Here is a 17,491-nt window from a genome sequence, read left to right as displayed (position 1 = left end):
ACCGTTGATCGTCTCGTTGACGGTGCAGCCGGGCATCACATCCTCAGCTTCCTTGATGCCTACTCTGGCTATAATCAAATCCAAATGCACCCGGCCGACCGAAAGAAGACGGCCTTCATGACTGATTCCGGCAATTTCTACTATGAAGTGATGCCCTTCGGACTCAAAAATGCCGGAGCCACTTATCAAAGACTAATGGACCACGTATTCCACGACATGATTGGTAGGAATGTTGAAGTCTATGTCGATGACATCGTCGTCAAGTCCGACTCATGCAAACAACATATTGTCGACCTAAAAGAAGTTTTTCAGACCCTCCGCCAACACCAGATGCGACTCAATCCGGACAAGTGTGCGTTCGGCGTCGAGGGGGGGAAGTTCTTAGGTTTTATGCTAACTCATAGAGGCATAAAAGCTAACCCCGAGAAGTGCAGAGCTATCTCCGAAATGCGAAGTCCCAACTCCATTCAGGAAATTCAGAGACTTATCGGCCGACTTACCGCACTATCCAGATTTGTTCCTAAACTCGCCGAACGAACGAGGCCCATCGTCCGACTACTGAAAAAAGCATCCCGCTTCGAGTGGTCGACCGAATGTGAGGAAATTTTCCTCGATTTGAAAACTTTTTTATCAACCCCGCCGGTCATCCAGAAACCGGACGCACGAGAACCCATCATAGTCTACCTCGCCGTTTCACACGAAGCCGTCAGCTCAGTCTTAGTGCAAGAAATTAATTTTGAAGAACGGCCGGTTTACTTCGTCAGCCGCGCCCTTCATGGCGCCGAAATCCGATACCAGACGATCGAAAAGGTAGCCATGGCCCTCATCATTACCGCCCGACGAATGCGTATGTATTTTCAGAATCATCGGATTATTGTTCGGACAAATTACCCTATTGTAAAGATCCTCACTAAGCCAGATTTAGCCGGACGAATGATCGGTTGGACGATCGAACTATCCGAATTCCATATTCAGTACCAACCACGCGGAGCGATCAAGTCGCAAGCTCTCGCCGACTTCGCAGCTGAACTCACTACTTCTTCAGCCGAGACCGAACATTCATCATGGATCTTATATGTTGACGGCTCCTCCAACGAGAGGTCGTGTGGCGCTGGAGTTGTTTTGGAAGGCCCCGGCGAGATTGTCATTGAGCAAGCCCTCAAATTCGACTTCAAAGCTTCAAACAATCAGGCCGAATATGAAGCCATATTAGCCGGTCTACGTCTCGCTCAAGAATTAGAAATCACTAAGTTAATTTGCAAAAGTGATTCCCGGCTTGTCATCGGTCAGCTTAACGACGAATATGAAGTCCGAGAAAGCTTTTTACAACGATACTATCACTTAGTCAAACAGTCGATGAGCACCTTTTCTGAAATTTCTATGCAGCACGTTCGACGCGATCACAATACCCGCGTGGACGCCTTGTCCCGGTTAGCAACCACGAAGTGTAAAGGAATGCATCGGTCGGTCATCCATGTTACGCTTGCACGCCCAAGCATCGACCTACAGGAATGCCTGACGACCGACACGGAATCTACTTGGATTACCCCAATCAAGCAATATTTACTCGACGACACATGTAGTCCTCTCGGCGAAAAAACCATGAAGCTGCAGGCCGCTCGTTTTGTCTTAATCGGCGACGACCTTTATCGCCGAGGTTATACCCAACCACTCCTTAAATGTTTGACACCAGACCAAGCTTCCTATGTCATCCAAGAGTTGCACGAAGGAATTTGCGGAACTCACTCCGGCGCACGGACAATGGCTGCCAAAGTATTCCGGGCCGGATACTACTGGCCGACCGTCCAGGGTGACTGCACCAATTTCGTCCAAAAATGTCTTAAATGCCAAGAGTTTGGCACTTTGTCCCATCAAACGCCTGAGGAACTCCATTTTATGTTATCACCTTGGCCGTTCGTCCAATGGGGTATGGACATCATTGGTCCTTTCGCCCCCGGTAAAGGCCAGTGTAAATTCTTACTAGTCGGCATTGATTACTTCACCAAGTGGATCGAAGCCGAGCCCCTGACTGCAATCACCGCCCGCAATGTTCAAAATTTCGTATGGAAAAATATCGTTTGCCGCTTCGGGCTTCCACAAATCATCATCACCGATAACGGTCGACAATTCACCGACCGAACGTTAGCTGAATTTTACGAGAAGCTCCACATCAAACACATCGCTAGTTCAGTCGAACATCCGCAAACAAACGGACAGGCAGAAGCTGCAAACAAAGTTATTTTGAACGAACTGAAGAAACGTCTCGGCCCAGCAAAGGGCAACTGGACTGAAGAACTCTTAGAAGTCTTATGGGCATATCGCTGTACTCCTCAGACGACTACACAAGAAACGCCGTACAGCCTAACGTATGGCATCGAAGCTATGATCCCCGTCGAGATTGGCGAACCCTCTCTCCGCCGACAAACCCTTGATCTTGATCTAAACAAGGAAAGCCTCTCGATCGGTCTCGATCTCATCAACGAACTCCGGGACAAGTGTAGAATTAGAGAAGAAGCATGCAAAATTCGGGCGGCCAGACGATACAACTCTAAAGTTAAACGAAGATTGTTCCACAAAGGCGACTTAGTATGGCGAATGCGGAGCAGCGCACGGAAGGAAGGAGGCAAGTTCTCCAGCAATTGGGAAGGACCTTTCCGCATAGCAGATACGGCAGCCGGTGGAGCCTATTATTTAGAATATTTATCTGGGAAGGAAATACCGAGAACGTGGAATGCCACACATCTCAAATTTTATTACAGTTGAACTTTAATAATAAAAGTGCACTCTTTCCTCGCTCGGTCGGTTTTTCCCTAAGGAGGGTTTACGACCGGGAAGGTTTTAACGAGGCACTAAATTAAAATCCAAATCTCCTAGTCCTTTACTCAATTCATATCTCGTTTGGTGTCATAGGTATTTAACGAAATCAGAATTATATATGCCTCGTTCGGCATCAGAATTATTACTTTTAACAGAATTATATATGCCTCGTTCGGCATCAGAATTATTACTTTAACGTAATCGGAATTATTTATGCCTCGTTCGGCATCAGAATTAATCGGATTTATATATGCCTCGTTCGGCATCAGAATTATTACTTTAACGTAATCGGAATTATTTATGCCTCGTTCGGCATCAAAATTTATCGGATTTATATATGCCTCGTTCGGCATCAGACTTATTACTTTAACAATCGAAATTATTTATGCCACGTTCGACATCAGAATTATTCAATTATCTATGCCACGCTCGGCGTCAAAATTAATTTATTTATGCCTCGTTCGGCATCCGACTCATTTATGCCGAGTTCAGCATCAGAATGAACTTTAACGAAATCGCAATTATGTATTACTGTTCGGCTTCGCATTGTTACTAACAGAATCAACTACACCCCGTTCGGCATCCAAAATAAAAATCTACAGCATACAACCAAGGTTGGTCGGCACAAGCTTTCCATCCACCACTAACTTCTCAATATCATACCGGTCGTCCTCCAGGGGCGTACCGTGCAGACAAGCCACTTGTTGGATGCCTAGCCGGAAGTATTCTTCGCTAATGCGAAGCATAAAGTCCTGACACTTAGCCACTTCCGTCTTTAATGCCTCCTCCCGGTCGGCTCCTTGTTTCAGTTGCGCCTCAAGGTTCTTTGTAAGTTCCTCTTGCGCTTTTAAGGCTGTCTGCTTCTCCTCCAATTGAACCTTCAACCCCTCTACCTTCTCGGTCACATCTTAGCAGCTTGAGTGGCCTCGGTCACATCCTTCTTTAACCGAGGAATGGTAACGGTCGTCACTCTCTCTAGCTCTTCAACCACCGTCCGGCTTGCCATGAGCGCCCTACTTTGCAACTCTAATGTTTCCACCATCAATTTAGTTGTTGGGATGGTGGCAAAAACCTCACTCTCTTCGGCAGTCAGCTCCGCCTGCAAGTGAGCTGCTATATCTAGGCCGACCGCCAACACCGTTGGCTCCGAAGCCGTACGGGATGACCCAGCTCGGCCCTCACGACTTCCCTTCGGAGGCCGAACCCTTTTCTTTGCAGCAGCCGAAGCACCCGCCGCAGTAACCGTTGTGGTCGGCACAGCTGCCGATGGCCCGGCCGTACCGATAGAAGCGTCCGCACGACTCATGATTTCTGCAAAACACAGGAATTAAACACTATTAATGAAGTTATTCAGTAAAACCGAATTTACAATTACATACCAATAAAATCCGCCCAGGGGTTGGACGACGCATATAATGAAATTATCTCCCTCGCAGGTAACTTGTGAGGGAGTTGGTCAAATACCACCATGACGGCCTTATCCAAATCCGACAGAGCCATACGAGAACTCGCGTTAAGCACAGTCGGATCCTGAGTCCAATGGAATGGAAACTTAGTAATACCATCATTATAAAAGTACTCTAGGCCGTCCGGCTCTACGAATATCTTGAAATATCGTTCCTTGAAATTCTTGTAGGACGTGGTGAAGGCCGCAAACCGCACACTTCCCGGACGGCTGGTCAATGACACCCAACTTACAGGGTTGGACGAATGTGTGTTATAATAAAATAAAAACACTCCCGCTCTGGGCGTCAAGTCAAAAAGTTGACACACCATTCGGAAGGCCTGCATGCACGCCCACGCGTTCGGATGAAGTTGGGTTGGTGCTATGTTGAGAAACCGTAGCACATCCATTGTGAACTCATCGAACGACAACGTTACTTTCAAATCAACGAATAACGTACTATAAACATAAAAGAAATCTACCGGAGCATTCTCCCTTCCATGGCAGACACGGTCGGTGTACCCACATATTTCAGCAATGAGAATATCTGAAGGTAAACCCGACCGCACTACGGGGGCCCTAGCTATCACTTTGTCAAGGTCGTCCGGTTTCTTAAAAACAGCGGGTGTGTTCCTAACACTCATATCTACCCAGTCATAGCTCGGACCCACAGATCCACTCGTACTTTCGTCACTTCCGGACGATGACTCCCCACTCTCACCCGACTCTCTACTCCCTACCCTATTTGAAGAAAGTTGCGACATAACTAACCTTTCGTTCACAAATTAACACCTCGGTCAGCAACTATGGTTCGTACGGCGCAATAACTCGCAATGTAGACGCTGCAATCAGAGCAACTCGGATGCCGAACTCAACGAAACGTGATCTCTTTGCAACTGGGAACGCTATTTATAGCATTTCCCTCTCACCCCCATCCGTTAGATTCCCTCTCATCCTACGACCCATATCAGCCGGAATTCGAAACGTCATTTAATCCACACCGCCGGATTCATCTCCGCCGTCTTCGACCAAAAGCAAATGTCCCATCATACCGTTACATTTAATGCCTGACACCTCGAAAGAACAACCATTACGACTCTTCGGCCTTTGTTCACCTCGAGCCTGGGGGGCAAGTGTACCGGCAGGCACCGGACGAACAGATGTACCGACCGGCCGACCGAACTCATAATAAATGTGAGGGCGCAACAAGACTAAGGTAGTTAAGATACTCCGAAAAATAAGGAATACACGTGTGAAGAAGATATTTTCCCCCGGGTATTCCGGAGCACGATTGGTAAAACCTATCCATAACCACCCTGAGCCCAAGAGGTAGAAAGCCCATTTAGCAATCCTATAAATACAGTGCTCAAGCCAGAGAAAGGTACGTTTTGATTCACTTACTAAACCTCACTTAGGATCTCATACTTACTTGAGCGTCGGAGTGCCTTCGCAGGTACCCTCCCCCGCCCGACCGAAGGAGACACCAAGAAGGAGCGACCGACCAAAAGAGAAGAAGACCGACACATCAGCAACTACACTACATCAACCGACCGCGCCTGGGCCCCATCTCTCCACTCAGGTACAATATTTACATGTTTCTATTTTGTTATCAGGTTTATTGGATACAAAAGTGTAGATTAATCTAGAGGGTAAAAAAGACCCAAAGGAGAAAATACAAAGATGATGAAGATGACAATAAGAGTGTTTATTTATTTCTATTGACTCTTTTATTTATCTAAAGAAAAAATATATGATTAGTTGAAGATGATGCAATAATACATTGTTTAGATGTAGCATTATCACTTACACTTTAATAAAATATATTATTTTTTACTTATACATTTAATTAATAGATTTAGTTTTAATAAATCTTATTAAACATATAATAAATATATATAACCTTATTAAACACAACTATACATAAATAATATAATAAAAAATGAGGATAGACGAATCATAATTTAATATTTAATATTTTAAAATATTATAATTTAGTTGTATTTATGATTGAATTAAAATTTATTAACTTAGTGTGTATATGTGTGTTTGCAAATATAATAATTATGTATTGACCCATGAAACAATATGCAATACTCACAAAAGAAACATCGGAAAATATGTTCTTCTAATATCACACCATAGAAAGAATTTTTCATCGCAAATACTAGGCAATTGCTCATAACTTACAACAACTTCTATTTAAATATTTTAAAAATCTGAAAACTTCCAATCACTTTAATTATTTTCATCACAGTGGGACATTGAAAATGATAGAAAATTATTCATGACATTTTAATAGAAGTAAAAGAGAGACACAGAAACTTCCATGAAGTTTAAGATGAACCTTCTCAGAACCCAAACCTCAAATCACAACTTCCTTTATAAGACCAACAATTTTGCTTTCCTACATTCACCAAAACAAACACTTCACACTTCACACTGCAACAATGACTTCACCACCACCACTTCTCCCCGTCACTACCTCCACCGACGCCCACGCGCCACCCATCCGTGTTAACCCACTCTACGTTCTAGGGTTCCTCGCCACCACAATAAGCACCTCCCTCATAACCTACCTCGCCTACAACCAAAACGACACCCCGATGCTCCTTTTCACCTCCTTCATCTACGTCGTTTACTTCTCCGTCGACTTCTCCCCTCTCCCACCCGCTCCCTCGGCGCGTGCCACCCACGTCAGGCTCTTCCTCTGGGCGATCTTCAGCGCCGGCATGTTAGCATTCGCGTGTTCCTTCTGGACCGTTCTAACGCTCCACGAGAGCTTGTGCTTCTTCTGGGTGGTGATCGGCGGCAGCGCTTTGCTGTTCAGCGCGTGGAGCGGCGACAGTAAATTTGCGGCGAAAAAGGAACAGTATTCCGACATGGTGCAGTCTTTTGGTCCCATAATGTTGATGTTTTTTGGGTTGGGAAGACGCTATGTGACCACTCAACTTATCCTCCACGCCGCCATTATGAACGCCAGAAAGCTCGTTGGACCAACCACAACGCTCTCTGTCAATACTCAAATTTTAACTGCTACCTTTCGTTTCTCTTCTTAAAACTTCTCTTTTTTTTTCATGAAGTTTAATTCTACTTTATTGGAAAACAAAAAAAAATAAAAATCCTTCATAATAAAATGTAACTAAAGTACCAATTCTTAAAGTAGAGATAATTAAGTTTCTAACAACAAATTTAATTGAAACATGATTAAGTCAAGGTAAAAAAATATAAACATATGAAATAAAGGTCACGAAATTAAGATAAACAATTCATTTAAAACGTGGTTATAAAAAAATATTGTTTGTATAAGTAATTTTCTTGGGGTTGGGTTGGAGTCAAGAGAACGATTCTCTCTTTTCTTAGTTGGTTTACCTTTTTCTCTCTCAAAAAATGATTTTTGTGCTTTCTTTTAACTGTTTTACTTATCGTCTTGGTAAACTCTAAACTCAGACGATATCTATAAAAGGACACTCCGACGCTCAAGTGAGATTTCGATGTTCGACAGTCAGTGCTATTAATACTGGATGATGACGATACCTATAAAAGGATACTCCGACGCTCAAGTGAAATTTCGATGTTCGATAGTCAGTGTTATTAATACTAGAGGATGACATACCTAATCTTTGAAATATGTATCTATTTATATGAATATCATAAATCTTTTATTGTTGGAATGAATATCATAAACCCTTTTATTATTGTGTGAAATTGGAGAATTTGATCATGATTAAAAGTGTATTACTTAATGTTAAACCTATAAATTCCGTATAACCCTGCTCCAACTAATATTGTCGGAGAAAAGAAACCATGTTTCGAATATAAGAAATTAGTAAAAAAATATTTCAAGTGTTAATATAAATATTACTGGTAAGACTCACCATTAAATTAACTATTTTGTTTAAACTATTTTATAATTAAATTGGATTTTTTTATATTAAAGGTTTAAATTATGTTATATCGAAGAATTTACAAAAGCTAGGTTCTTGCTCATAACGACTCTGGAAGTCTGCAACGGTTTTTCGTTGAGTTCTACATGAAAATGTCCTATGATTTCTATAACTTTTAACTTTTCTTTAACATGTTTTACTGTCAAACATAAATTTAAGTGATTAGAATTCATTGAATATATTTAATTATTCAATGGGAATAATCCAACATGTAACAGGTTTAGAAAGATGATAAGAAATTCTTCGATAAAAACTCCCATGTTCAAATCACTAATGGAGACACATTGAAAGTTATTAAAAAGACAAACAACCATTTTCTTAGAACACTTGTTAGATGTTATCATTGTAGTATGATACAAGAAATTTATTATAAAAACAGAGAAAATAGAAACATTGATTAGTCAGGTTTGTAAATTGCAACAAATTTGTGGAAGAAGTTTTTTAGTGAAATCTCTATTTCCAATCACAAATTAGACTGATGATTTGTTGATTGATTAGTAGACTTCAAATTGTAAGCATAAACAAAACTCTGAAAATGCTATTAATAGTTTCATGTCTACAAAAAGTAGACACACAGAAGAACACAGTTCACCAAAACTGTTAGAACAAACATACATAGAGTGTAGACACATTGTCTTGCACTCAGTGGAGGAGACAAAGGTTTAAAGGATGTATTTGTTGCTGCTCTGTGCTCACACTCATTTATACACAAATGACTCATGCATAAAATTCTTATATATTCTAGACAGTGTATGATTGTTGTATTGTATCAATGTCAAGACCCTTCAGTCTAACCACAGACTCAACATGGCCCTTCAATGTATGCAGTTCTCTCAGTCTGCAAAGAGAAAACAAAGAGGGATAAAAAGTGATACAAGCATGTGCAAGAAGCTGAAGATTCTTAGCATTTTCTTTCACACCAAAACACAATGATGTAATAATTGCTATACTATACAGGTAAACAACTTTAGATTGAGAGAAAGAGAGAGAACACCACAAGACTGAGGAACTGGCTGAGAAAAATGAATAACAAGTAAGATATATGGAATTCTTCATGACAAGATTTTCAGCCATAGATTCCTTTCATTTTTGAATCCGTAACATTTACATGTTTAACAACTTGAGGTAGGACTTCTAGGAGAGAAAAATAAGAAGAAATGGATGAGTTAAAAATAAGAATTTAGGTAAACTATGTGAGAGAGCTTCTACAAATTAGCTCACCCGTAAGTTAATTTTGGTTATTAGAGAAACTCATTTAAATGGGCACATCATAATCTTTTCCAAAGCACTTGCACAAAGTAATTTTGTCACAAGTCTAAACAAGTTTACAAAGGATCTGAGGTGCATATTATCAGCAAAAATTCACTTGGAAGTTGGAAGTGATATCTGTAAGACATGAAAACTACCTCATAGACCATAATCATTACAGAAAAGCATGGATTCATACCTTGCAATCTCTGCTCTTCTTTTAGCTTCTTCAGCCATGTGATTAAGTTCCGTGTGAGGTGTTCGTTCGCCGAACATCTTAGTCTCTGGTGGATGAAGGCCATGGAGTGTTCTCTGTGCATGTGCCCATTTAAGTTCACGTTCCTCCCTTCCAAAATTTTTCTTCCTTGTAAAAGCAATCTGGCAAAGATTCCACACTAGAAGGTTAGCAACAAGTTCAAATGTTGAATTAGTCTTTTCAACTGGTTGAGAACACATACCCTTTGTTCAATAACAAGATCCCAAGCCCTTCCACTCAAGGCATACCGAATTACGAACTTAATAAAGTCGAGTGGCATGTAAAAGATGAGGTTATAAAGCCAAACAACACCAGCCCAACCCCATCCAATCCCTTCAATCGCAGCAAAACTCCAATTTGCATAAACTGCGATCAAGGTAGCTATCTGCTCCATCAAAGCACATGTTCAAGTTATTATCTTACTATTATACTTACAATGTAAACATGCTAAAAAAGTAGTGTTGTGTTGATTTCACTCACTAGCTGGGCGACAACAAAAGCTGCTACTAGTAACAAACCCGGACGTTCGACATAAGACCAACTTCGTGCTCGTGTAACGAATATGAGAGCCTGACTAATTGTGCTAACTTGTAGGTATACTGCTGAGGCAAGCTTTCTATAGTCATCCCTATCCTTTTTCTGAAGGCTTGAAACTCCAAAAGTTTGCTGAATATTTCATTAGGACAGTCAATACAAGCATTTGAGCAATGTTAGTAACTCAAAGCACTAGATATTATACAAATGATATGGATCATCGGCTTAACAAACATGATACAATTAGGTTGATGAAAGAATGTTTTCTTCTTACAGGGAAAAAATCTGTCTTATATGCTGCCCAAAAGAAAATAACTGTCATCATAGCCAAATAACCACCAAGAATTATTCCAGTAGTAAAGATCTCCGCCAACTTCCAGCTATCTGGATATGGAGATGGTTTTACCCTGTCCTTTGATATTGTCATAATGGTACCTGACATATTCAAAGATTGTATAATGTAAGGGAGGAAAAAAAGGTGACAAGTGTTATTTGACAATAATTATGAGGTAATAGTGACAAAATATTCATGGTTTCATTAGTAAAAAGAAGGGATCTATATTAGCATAAAAAATTAATGTGCATACCGTCATTAAGAATAGCAATAATCAGCACCATGAATGGTGGAAAATCAAATTGCCATATGAGGGCCAGTAACATGAAACCAAGCTGTCAAAATAAAAGCAAAGTTGGCATCAAAGTCGTATGTCTGCAAGAATAATAGCTTATAATCAATCTTAGACCATAAAACTTACCACAATACGAATTGTGATGGAAACAGCGTAGATCTGGTCAAAAGAAAATCATAACCGACGAGTTAATAATCATAATGATCACTTTTTTAACTAAGAGGTGAGATAACTATTCTTAGGTAGGGATTTTCCATTTACTGGGAAGATGATGCAACAGAACATCCAACTTCCAAAGGTAAAAAGAAGAAGTTAGAACTGAATGTAGGCTCACCGTGTAATTCTTCATCCTTTGGAATATGGATCGACTAGTCAATACAGCACTGATGATAACACTGAGACCAGGTTCAGTTAGAACAATGTCAGAAGCACTACGAGCTGCATCAGTAGCATCAGCAACAGCTATTCCAATATCTGCCTTTTTAAGAGCAGGAGCATCATTAACTCCATCACCAGTCATCCCACATATGTGTTTTCTAGCTTGCAAACGTTTCACAATCTCATATTTGTGTTCTGTATTAAATGAGCTCATTGAGTCAAACAAATAAAAGAGAATGATATCGTATGAAAGTAAACCATCAGAAAACAATGGTGTTATACCAGGAAAAACACCAGCAAATCCATCTGCTTTTTCAATCAACTCATCAACAGGCAAGGTAGCAATTGCTTCATCCTTGTTTTGGCCCAATAAAGCCGATGAAGGGTACATGTTGGTTCCCATTCCCAGACGGCGCCCTGTTTCTTTTCCTATCGCTAGTTGATCGCCTAAAGAAATTGGTACCACATAAAGATATTATATATTATATCGAAAAATCCATAAACACTCCTATTATTATGTTCAAAGCACAAGTGATACATCCAAAAGAGACAAGACTTTCTACAAAGATTGCTTTACAAACAATTAGAAAATCAAGGACTTAGTGGAGAGGCCAAAACTGTTGATATTATCCACACTTGTAATAACAAGTGTTGTTCAAGTTGGAAGCAAAAATATTCCCTTCTGTACAAGTTTTCTTAGCTTCAATTACTTAACCAACAACAAGTTTGACACCAATGCCACTACATTCTTCAATATTATAATTTAATATAAAAATATAGAACCATCAAAAGCAACATCAACATATACTGGAGAAAATTTAAGGAATGCATCAAACTTTAATGTATTACTTGCAGCCTCAGAATAAATAATACATTGCAGAGGACAAATACCTGTTATCATTTTAACATTTACTCCAAGATTTAATGCCCTTCGTATTGTCTCAGCACTATCATGTCTAGGGGGGTCAAACAGAGGCAAGAGTCCAATAAATTGCCAAGGCCCTCCTTGGCTTTCTTTTATCCCTTCTGGAACTTCCTGTGACATAGGAATAAACGCTGTCAGCAGTGACATGCATTGCAACTTAAATTGCTATTTCCACTACAAAAGTAAGATCACAAATACACATGTACCTGGTAAGCCACTGCAAGAGACCGTAAGCCGCGCTCTGCAAACCTATCAATGACAGAATGAACTCTGCGTTCTATCTCTGACTTATTGAGTGAAAGATTCAAAATCTGATAGTAATTAAAACTATGAATCAGTTCTGTAGTTATGTGGAACCATTACACAAAAAGCAGTGAGATGGCTTATAGAAGTACCTGCTCCGGTGCGCCTTTGCTGACCCGATGCATTTTACCTGCACTGTCGATATAAGTCATGGCAGTCCGCTTGTCAGTTGGATTGAAGGGAAGGAAGTGAACCTCTTCAATACCAGCCCTTGCCTAAGTTTAAGACAAATCAGATACAACAGCATGTAGCAAAAAGAAAAGGAAATGGTAATGAGCACCATACTACAACAACAATTAAATTTATCAACATGTTTGTTTTACATGCACGAAAAAGAGATGGATTATCATATATGAATCTACCTCTTTTGGATCACCTAACATCCCTACAACAGCAGCATCTATAGCATCTTGGTTCTCCAATCGTGCAGCCCGAGCAGCCATGAGCACAACTGTATCTACATCAACTCCTTTAGCAAAAATCTACAGAGAACATTAAAAACACTTGTGTAAGAATAATGCCACAAACAAATCAGCAAACAACACAATTCAAAACTGACTACTCCTAACCTCAATAAGATTCTTGTCAACTGACAGTTTATTCAAGGTCAAAGTTCCAGTTTTGTCACTGCATAATACATCCATTCCTGCCATCTCTTCTATGGCTGTCATTCTTTTAGTAATAGCACCCTGCAATGATTATATAAAGCATAACCTGTAAATTCTAAACTATTTTGATCAAAAAATGAGACAACCACTTTTCAAGAAGCGCTAATGTCTACCTGTTGAGCTAAGCGATGGGATCCAATAGCCATTGTCACTGACAAAACAGTAGGCATGGCTATAGGAATTCCTCCAATAAGAAGCACAAGCAGATTGTCAATCCCGGGACGATATTGTCGGTGTTGAATTGGGTACATGACAATGATCTCTATTATCATTCCCAGAGCAATGGAACATATGCAGAAGTTCCCAATAGCAGTCAGGACCTATTTAAGTAACTCAGAACAAGATAAGTGTCAATGTGAAGCAAACCATTTGATATATAAAGGAGAAAACAAAAATCAAAAGGGGGCTTTTTGGGAGCCAACAGATTAAAATCACATAATTCATTGTGACATCTAATTGCATCTTTCCCCTAAAATTATTCATTTCCTTCTTATTTTTGAAGGAATACAGTTTTAAAGATATTGAATTCAGGTTCATTTTACCTTCTGAAAATGACCAACTTGATTTGTGGAGTCCACAAGGTGAGCAGCTTTGCCAAAGAAGGTATGAACTCCAGTGGCGATAACAACTGCATTGATCTCTCCCTGCTTGCATGTGGAGCCTGAATAAACACTATCACCAGGGCCTTTTGTGACGGGAAGAGACTCGCCTGTAAGTGCAGACTGCAACCCGAACAGAAACTTAAGCAACCAACAAAATAAATATGATAACCAAATAGCAGAAGATAAAACAGTAAAGGCAGCAAGTTGTACCTGATCAATCTTCAACGGATCACCTTCAAGTAGACGAGAATCCGCAGGGATAATGTCACCTAGCTTAACACTAACTATATCCCCTGGAACAAGAACACAAGCATCCTCCTCAATCCATTTTCCATCTCGAAGGACCTGAATAAGTATTTTATGGAATATTATTAGTAAAAGTCAAATTAAGACAAAACATAGATAAATCTAATGTTTAAGCTGAAATTTCACACCAAAGTCTATCATTATATGCTATCAACGACAACATAGGATCTCTTAGGAATCATGTTAGCCCAACATGACACAAGTTATTATGGCTGATATTAATTGGTGCATGAATGGAGATACATCAAATGGAATCAAATTATTTTCACTTTCTTGAAAATGAGTTACCTAACAATACAAACATACTACCAATAAGCTTCTAACAACTAATACCTTAGCTTTAGGTGCTAGACGAGCCATCAAAGCTGCTGCGGCATTACCAGCATTGTTCTCCTCAATGAAACTTATCGTTGAATTGATAATAAGGAGTGTGATAATCCCAACAAAGTCTTGCCAATCAGGAGGTTTGCCCTGATGAATGTGAAGATAAAAAATTCAGGAAATTGGCAAAACCAATAACAATATGCAATTCCAAAAGAAACTTGTACTACCATTTCTGAACGTCTTTCTTCCATTCTCAGCATTCACACACAGAAATCAAAATAAACATTTCCAACAAAATAAATTATTAAAGGTGTGCAGCAACATACTCCTCCATTGGCCAAAGCAATGGCCATGATTGCTGCAGCTTCCATGACCCATGAAAGAGGATTCCACATAAATCCCAGAAACTTCAGAACCTTGCTCTCCTGCAAAAACAACAAAAGCTCAGCAGAAAAACAAAAGTTGCAACTAGGAACAAGCTTCCAATTAAAAGTAGGAGCAGCTCTCTTCAAAGTTCTCCAAAAAAATTAACCAACAGCTCATAATATCATATCAACTCTCTTTCATTTCCTTCCACCTCATTTTCCTTCTATATATATTCCTTTTTCATCATATCACCTACCATATATGTCACTTTCCTTACACTTTTTTCCTTTCACCCCAAAATGGAGGTGTACTTTACATTTTTCCCATCAAAAAATGGAGAAAGGGGTTTGTTTCCCATCTGCAAATACGAAGTTCCTTCCCCTACTGAGGAGGGAAGAGGCATAAGAAGAAGAGGAAGAAAATTGAAGGGAAGGACCTGTTTCTCCTCAAGTTTGTTGTGACCAAAAATGGACAACCTCTCCTCAGCAGATTTTGTTGTGAGTCCATTTGAATCACACCTCAGAGTCTGAAAAACCTCTTCAAGTGGCACGTTTTCCTGCAAAGAAAATCAACCAAATGTAACAAAAAAAATAAAAATAAAAAATCAAACTTAAACAGAGGAAATTTGCCAAAAACAGAACAAAACTTGAAACTCCCAACTCCAAAAAGAACAAAACAAAACCCAGAAAACACTCACCAACCCCATTTTTTTTTCTTTAAAAACTACACAAAAAAACACTCTAAAATCAGAGTACAAGAACCAAACATAAACAGTTCACAAAGCTCAAATAATTCCATGAACACAGAAGAAAAAAACAGAGGTATGAGTTGGTTTTTTTGGTACCAAATCCACAGCCTCCTTCAAAACAGCATGCATGGCTTCTTCCTTGTCAGCCATCTCAACCAAAAACTGATCTACAACTCTAAAGGTGAGAGCTTTTGATGAATATCACAACACCCAGAGAAACCACACAATGAAAACCGAGCACTTCCTCTGTTTTTTTGGTTTTTTTTTCTCTTCACCTCTTCCTCCCAATTTAGAATGTGTGTTGTGACGTTTCTTCTGCTTTTGGTTTGTTCGTGTGTCCTAACTATTGATGTGGCAGCTTTTTAAGGACAGCATGGTAAACACCTCTACAAGGATTTCATGTACTTGCAGGTACACTCTGTTTCTATAATATTCCACACTTGGACTCTTTGTGTCTTTATCTCTTATTTATTCTTTAGCTTTTCTACCACAATGTTCAATATAGACTATTTATTAATCATAAAAAATTATACTTTTCTACTTTTCTACCACATTGATATTTTTCTAATTTTTTTGTTTAAGTTATATATTTGTGCTCTGTTCTCATTACAGTGTCCTGCTATTTTACTTTTGCAGTAGTTACATTGATAGTGATATCATTTTAAGCAAGGTTAATCAATGTTTGGAATTTAATTTTTCTAAATATAATTTAAAATAAATTAATAATTTTTCATTAGGTGTTTTGAATGTTGTTTTACATATAATTATAATTCTACTTTAGTAACTTCTATCAGAAAAATCAAGGTTAAGATAATTTTTTTAATTTTTATAATATAGAGCTGTTTTTATTTTTTAATGGTGTTTTAGCTTTCATTTTTTTATTTGTTTTAGTCTATTTATTATTTCACTTATTCAATATTATAACTTTGGAAGAACGATAGAGGTGGCCACACATACACAAATGATGATTAGGTACTGCAAAAGACAACACACAACTACCAATTACAATCAAATAATTTCAACCACACATTTTTTGCTTAATAATTAGGATTAGTAAAGAGATTAATGTCTACACTCTTCAGTTGGAATATTGCTTTTAAGGAATTTGATGGTTCATTACTATTTTACTATTAATCAGATTGCTTAACCATCATTTGAATCAAACTTCAGATGCTCATGATGTTGGTTCTAAGCTCCATTCAAATGAGATTCTACTAAACTCAACATTAATTAGTTCTAAAACTTAGATTTAAATTTCATTGATGTTATTATACTCACCAATTAAGTTTGTTTGTGTTTAGAGATGTTTCAGTGGTAAATATAGTTTTGTCTAGTTTAGAAGTTGAGACTAAAGACATTTTAAATACACTATTTTTTTCAAATTTACCAAGATATTCTTTAAAGACGAAATTATGATTAGGTGTGGCAATATGGGTTGGTCCGTTCTGCATAAGGGTTGGTATGCGGGCCAGCCCGTATAAAAAATATATATTTTTTTAGATAAAAATTTTGAATTTTTTTATAAGCATTAGGTAAATTGTCTCATAATATTATTTTCACGAGACATGCATTATAAGATGTTATTAAAATTTTCAGAATGTAAAATATGAGTCTACATGAAGAAAATATGGAGGTGCAGAAAAAAATTTCTACATTTTAAAGTTATGTGCGTTATGCGAACTAACTCGCCCTGCCCCACGTTTTTTTCAGCGGGTGCGACCCGCCTGTACGATCCATTCCACTTTGTTACTCCTAATCGTGACAGAGTTTCAAGTTTCTTGATGGACAATATCTTTGATATGATGATTAACCATAACAATACTATCTAAATAAAATAATAAAATAAGTCAAATGAGATAATAAAACATAAAAAAAAAACTAATAATACAATAGAAAAGTAAAATTGTAGAATTAGACATCATAAAGAAAATATTTTTTTTTTCTAAAATATGATTGAGTTGGTAAGCTTGAAAGCTATCTACTTTTTAAGTTTCTTGTG

General features: G+C 38.7%; 2 protein-coding genes across 3 annotated transcripts; one reads left to right on the top strand and one right to left on the bottom strand.

The window, feature by feature from the left end:
- Positions 1 to 6,453: 6,453 nt before the first annotated feature.
- LOC137836867 (uncharacterized) lies at positions 6,454 to 7,966 on the top strand. Its single transcript, XM_068645640.2, has one exon. It carries the CDS (start codon positions 6,709 to 6,711, stop codon positions 7,315 to 7,317), a length of 609 nt encoding a protein of 202 aa, XP_068501741.2. The 5' UTR covers positions 6,454 to 6,708; the 3' UTR covers positions 7,318 to 7,966.
- Positions 7,967 to 8,714: 748 nt separating this feature from the next.
- LOC137836866 (ATPase 11, plasma membrane-type) lies at positions 8,715 to 15,975 on the bottom strand. 2 transcript variants are annotated; one of them, XM_090301834.1, is made up of 21 exons: positions 15,589 to 15,975; positions 15,181 to 15,300; positions 14,705 to 14,803; positions 14,388 to 14,525; positions 13,959 to 14,093; positions 13,689 to 13,868; positions 13,260 to 13,466; positions 13,048 to 13,167; positions 12,841 to 12,960; positions 12,571 to 12,693; positions 12,382 to 12,486; positions 12,142 to 12,286; positions 11,533 to 11,697; positions 11,207 to 11,445; positions 10,999 to 11,031; positions 10,831 to 10,912; positions 10,518 to 10,678; positions 10,190 to 10,375; positions 9,912 to 10,094; positions 9,653 to 9,831; positions 8,715 to 9,043 (listed from the first exon to the last, which is right to left on the bottom strand). In XM_090301834.1, the coding sequence occupies exons 1-21, from the start codon at positions 15,640 to 15,642 to the stop codon at positions 8,947 to 8,949; spliced, it is 2,871 nt and encodes a 956-aa protein (XP_090157960.1). In that variant the 5' UTR covers positions 15,643 to 15,975; the 3' UTR covers positions 8,715 to 8,946. The 2 variants fall into 2 exon arrangements, with proteins under 2 accessions (XP_090157960.1, XP_090157959.1); XM_090301833.1 differs by having other exon boundaries at positions 11,207 to 11,697; positions 15,589 to 15,934.
- Positions 15,976 to 17,491: the final 1,516 nt, after the last annotated feature.

The sequence above is a fragment of the Phaseolus vulgaris genome, chromosome 4 (assembly GCF_051622355.1).
Source record: "Phaseolus vulgaris cultivar YP4 chromosome 4, ASM5162235v1, whole genome shotgun sequence".
NCBI classification, from domain to species: Eukaryota; Viridiplantae; Streptophyta; class Magnoliopsida; order Fabales; family Fabaceae; genus Phaseolus; species Phaseolus vulgaris.
The sequence above is the reverse complement of the archived record's forward strand: the minus strand, read 5'-3'. Positions and strand labels throughout refer to the sequence as shown.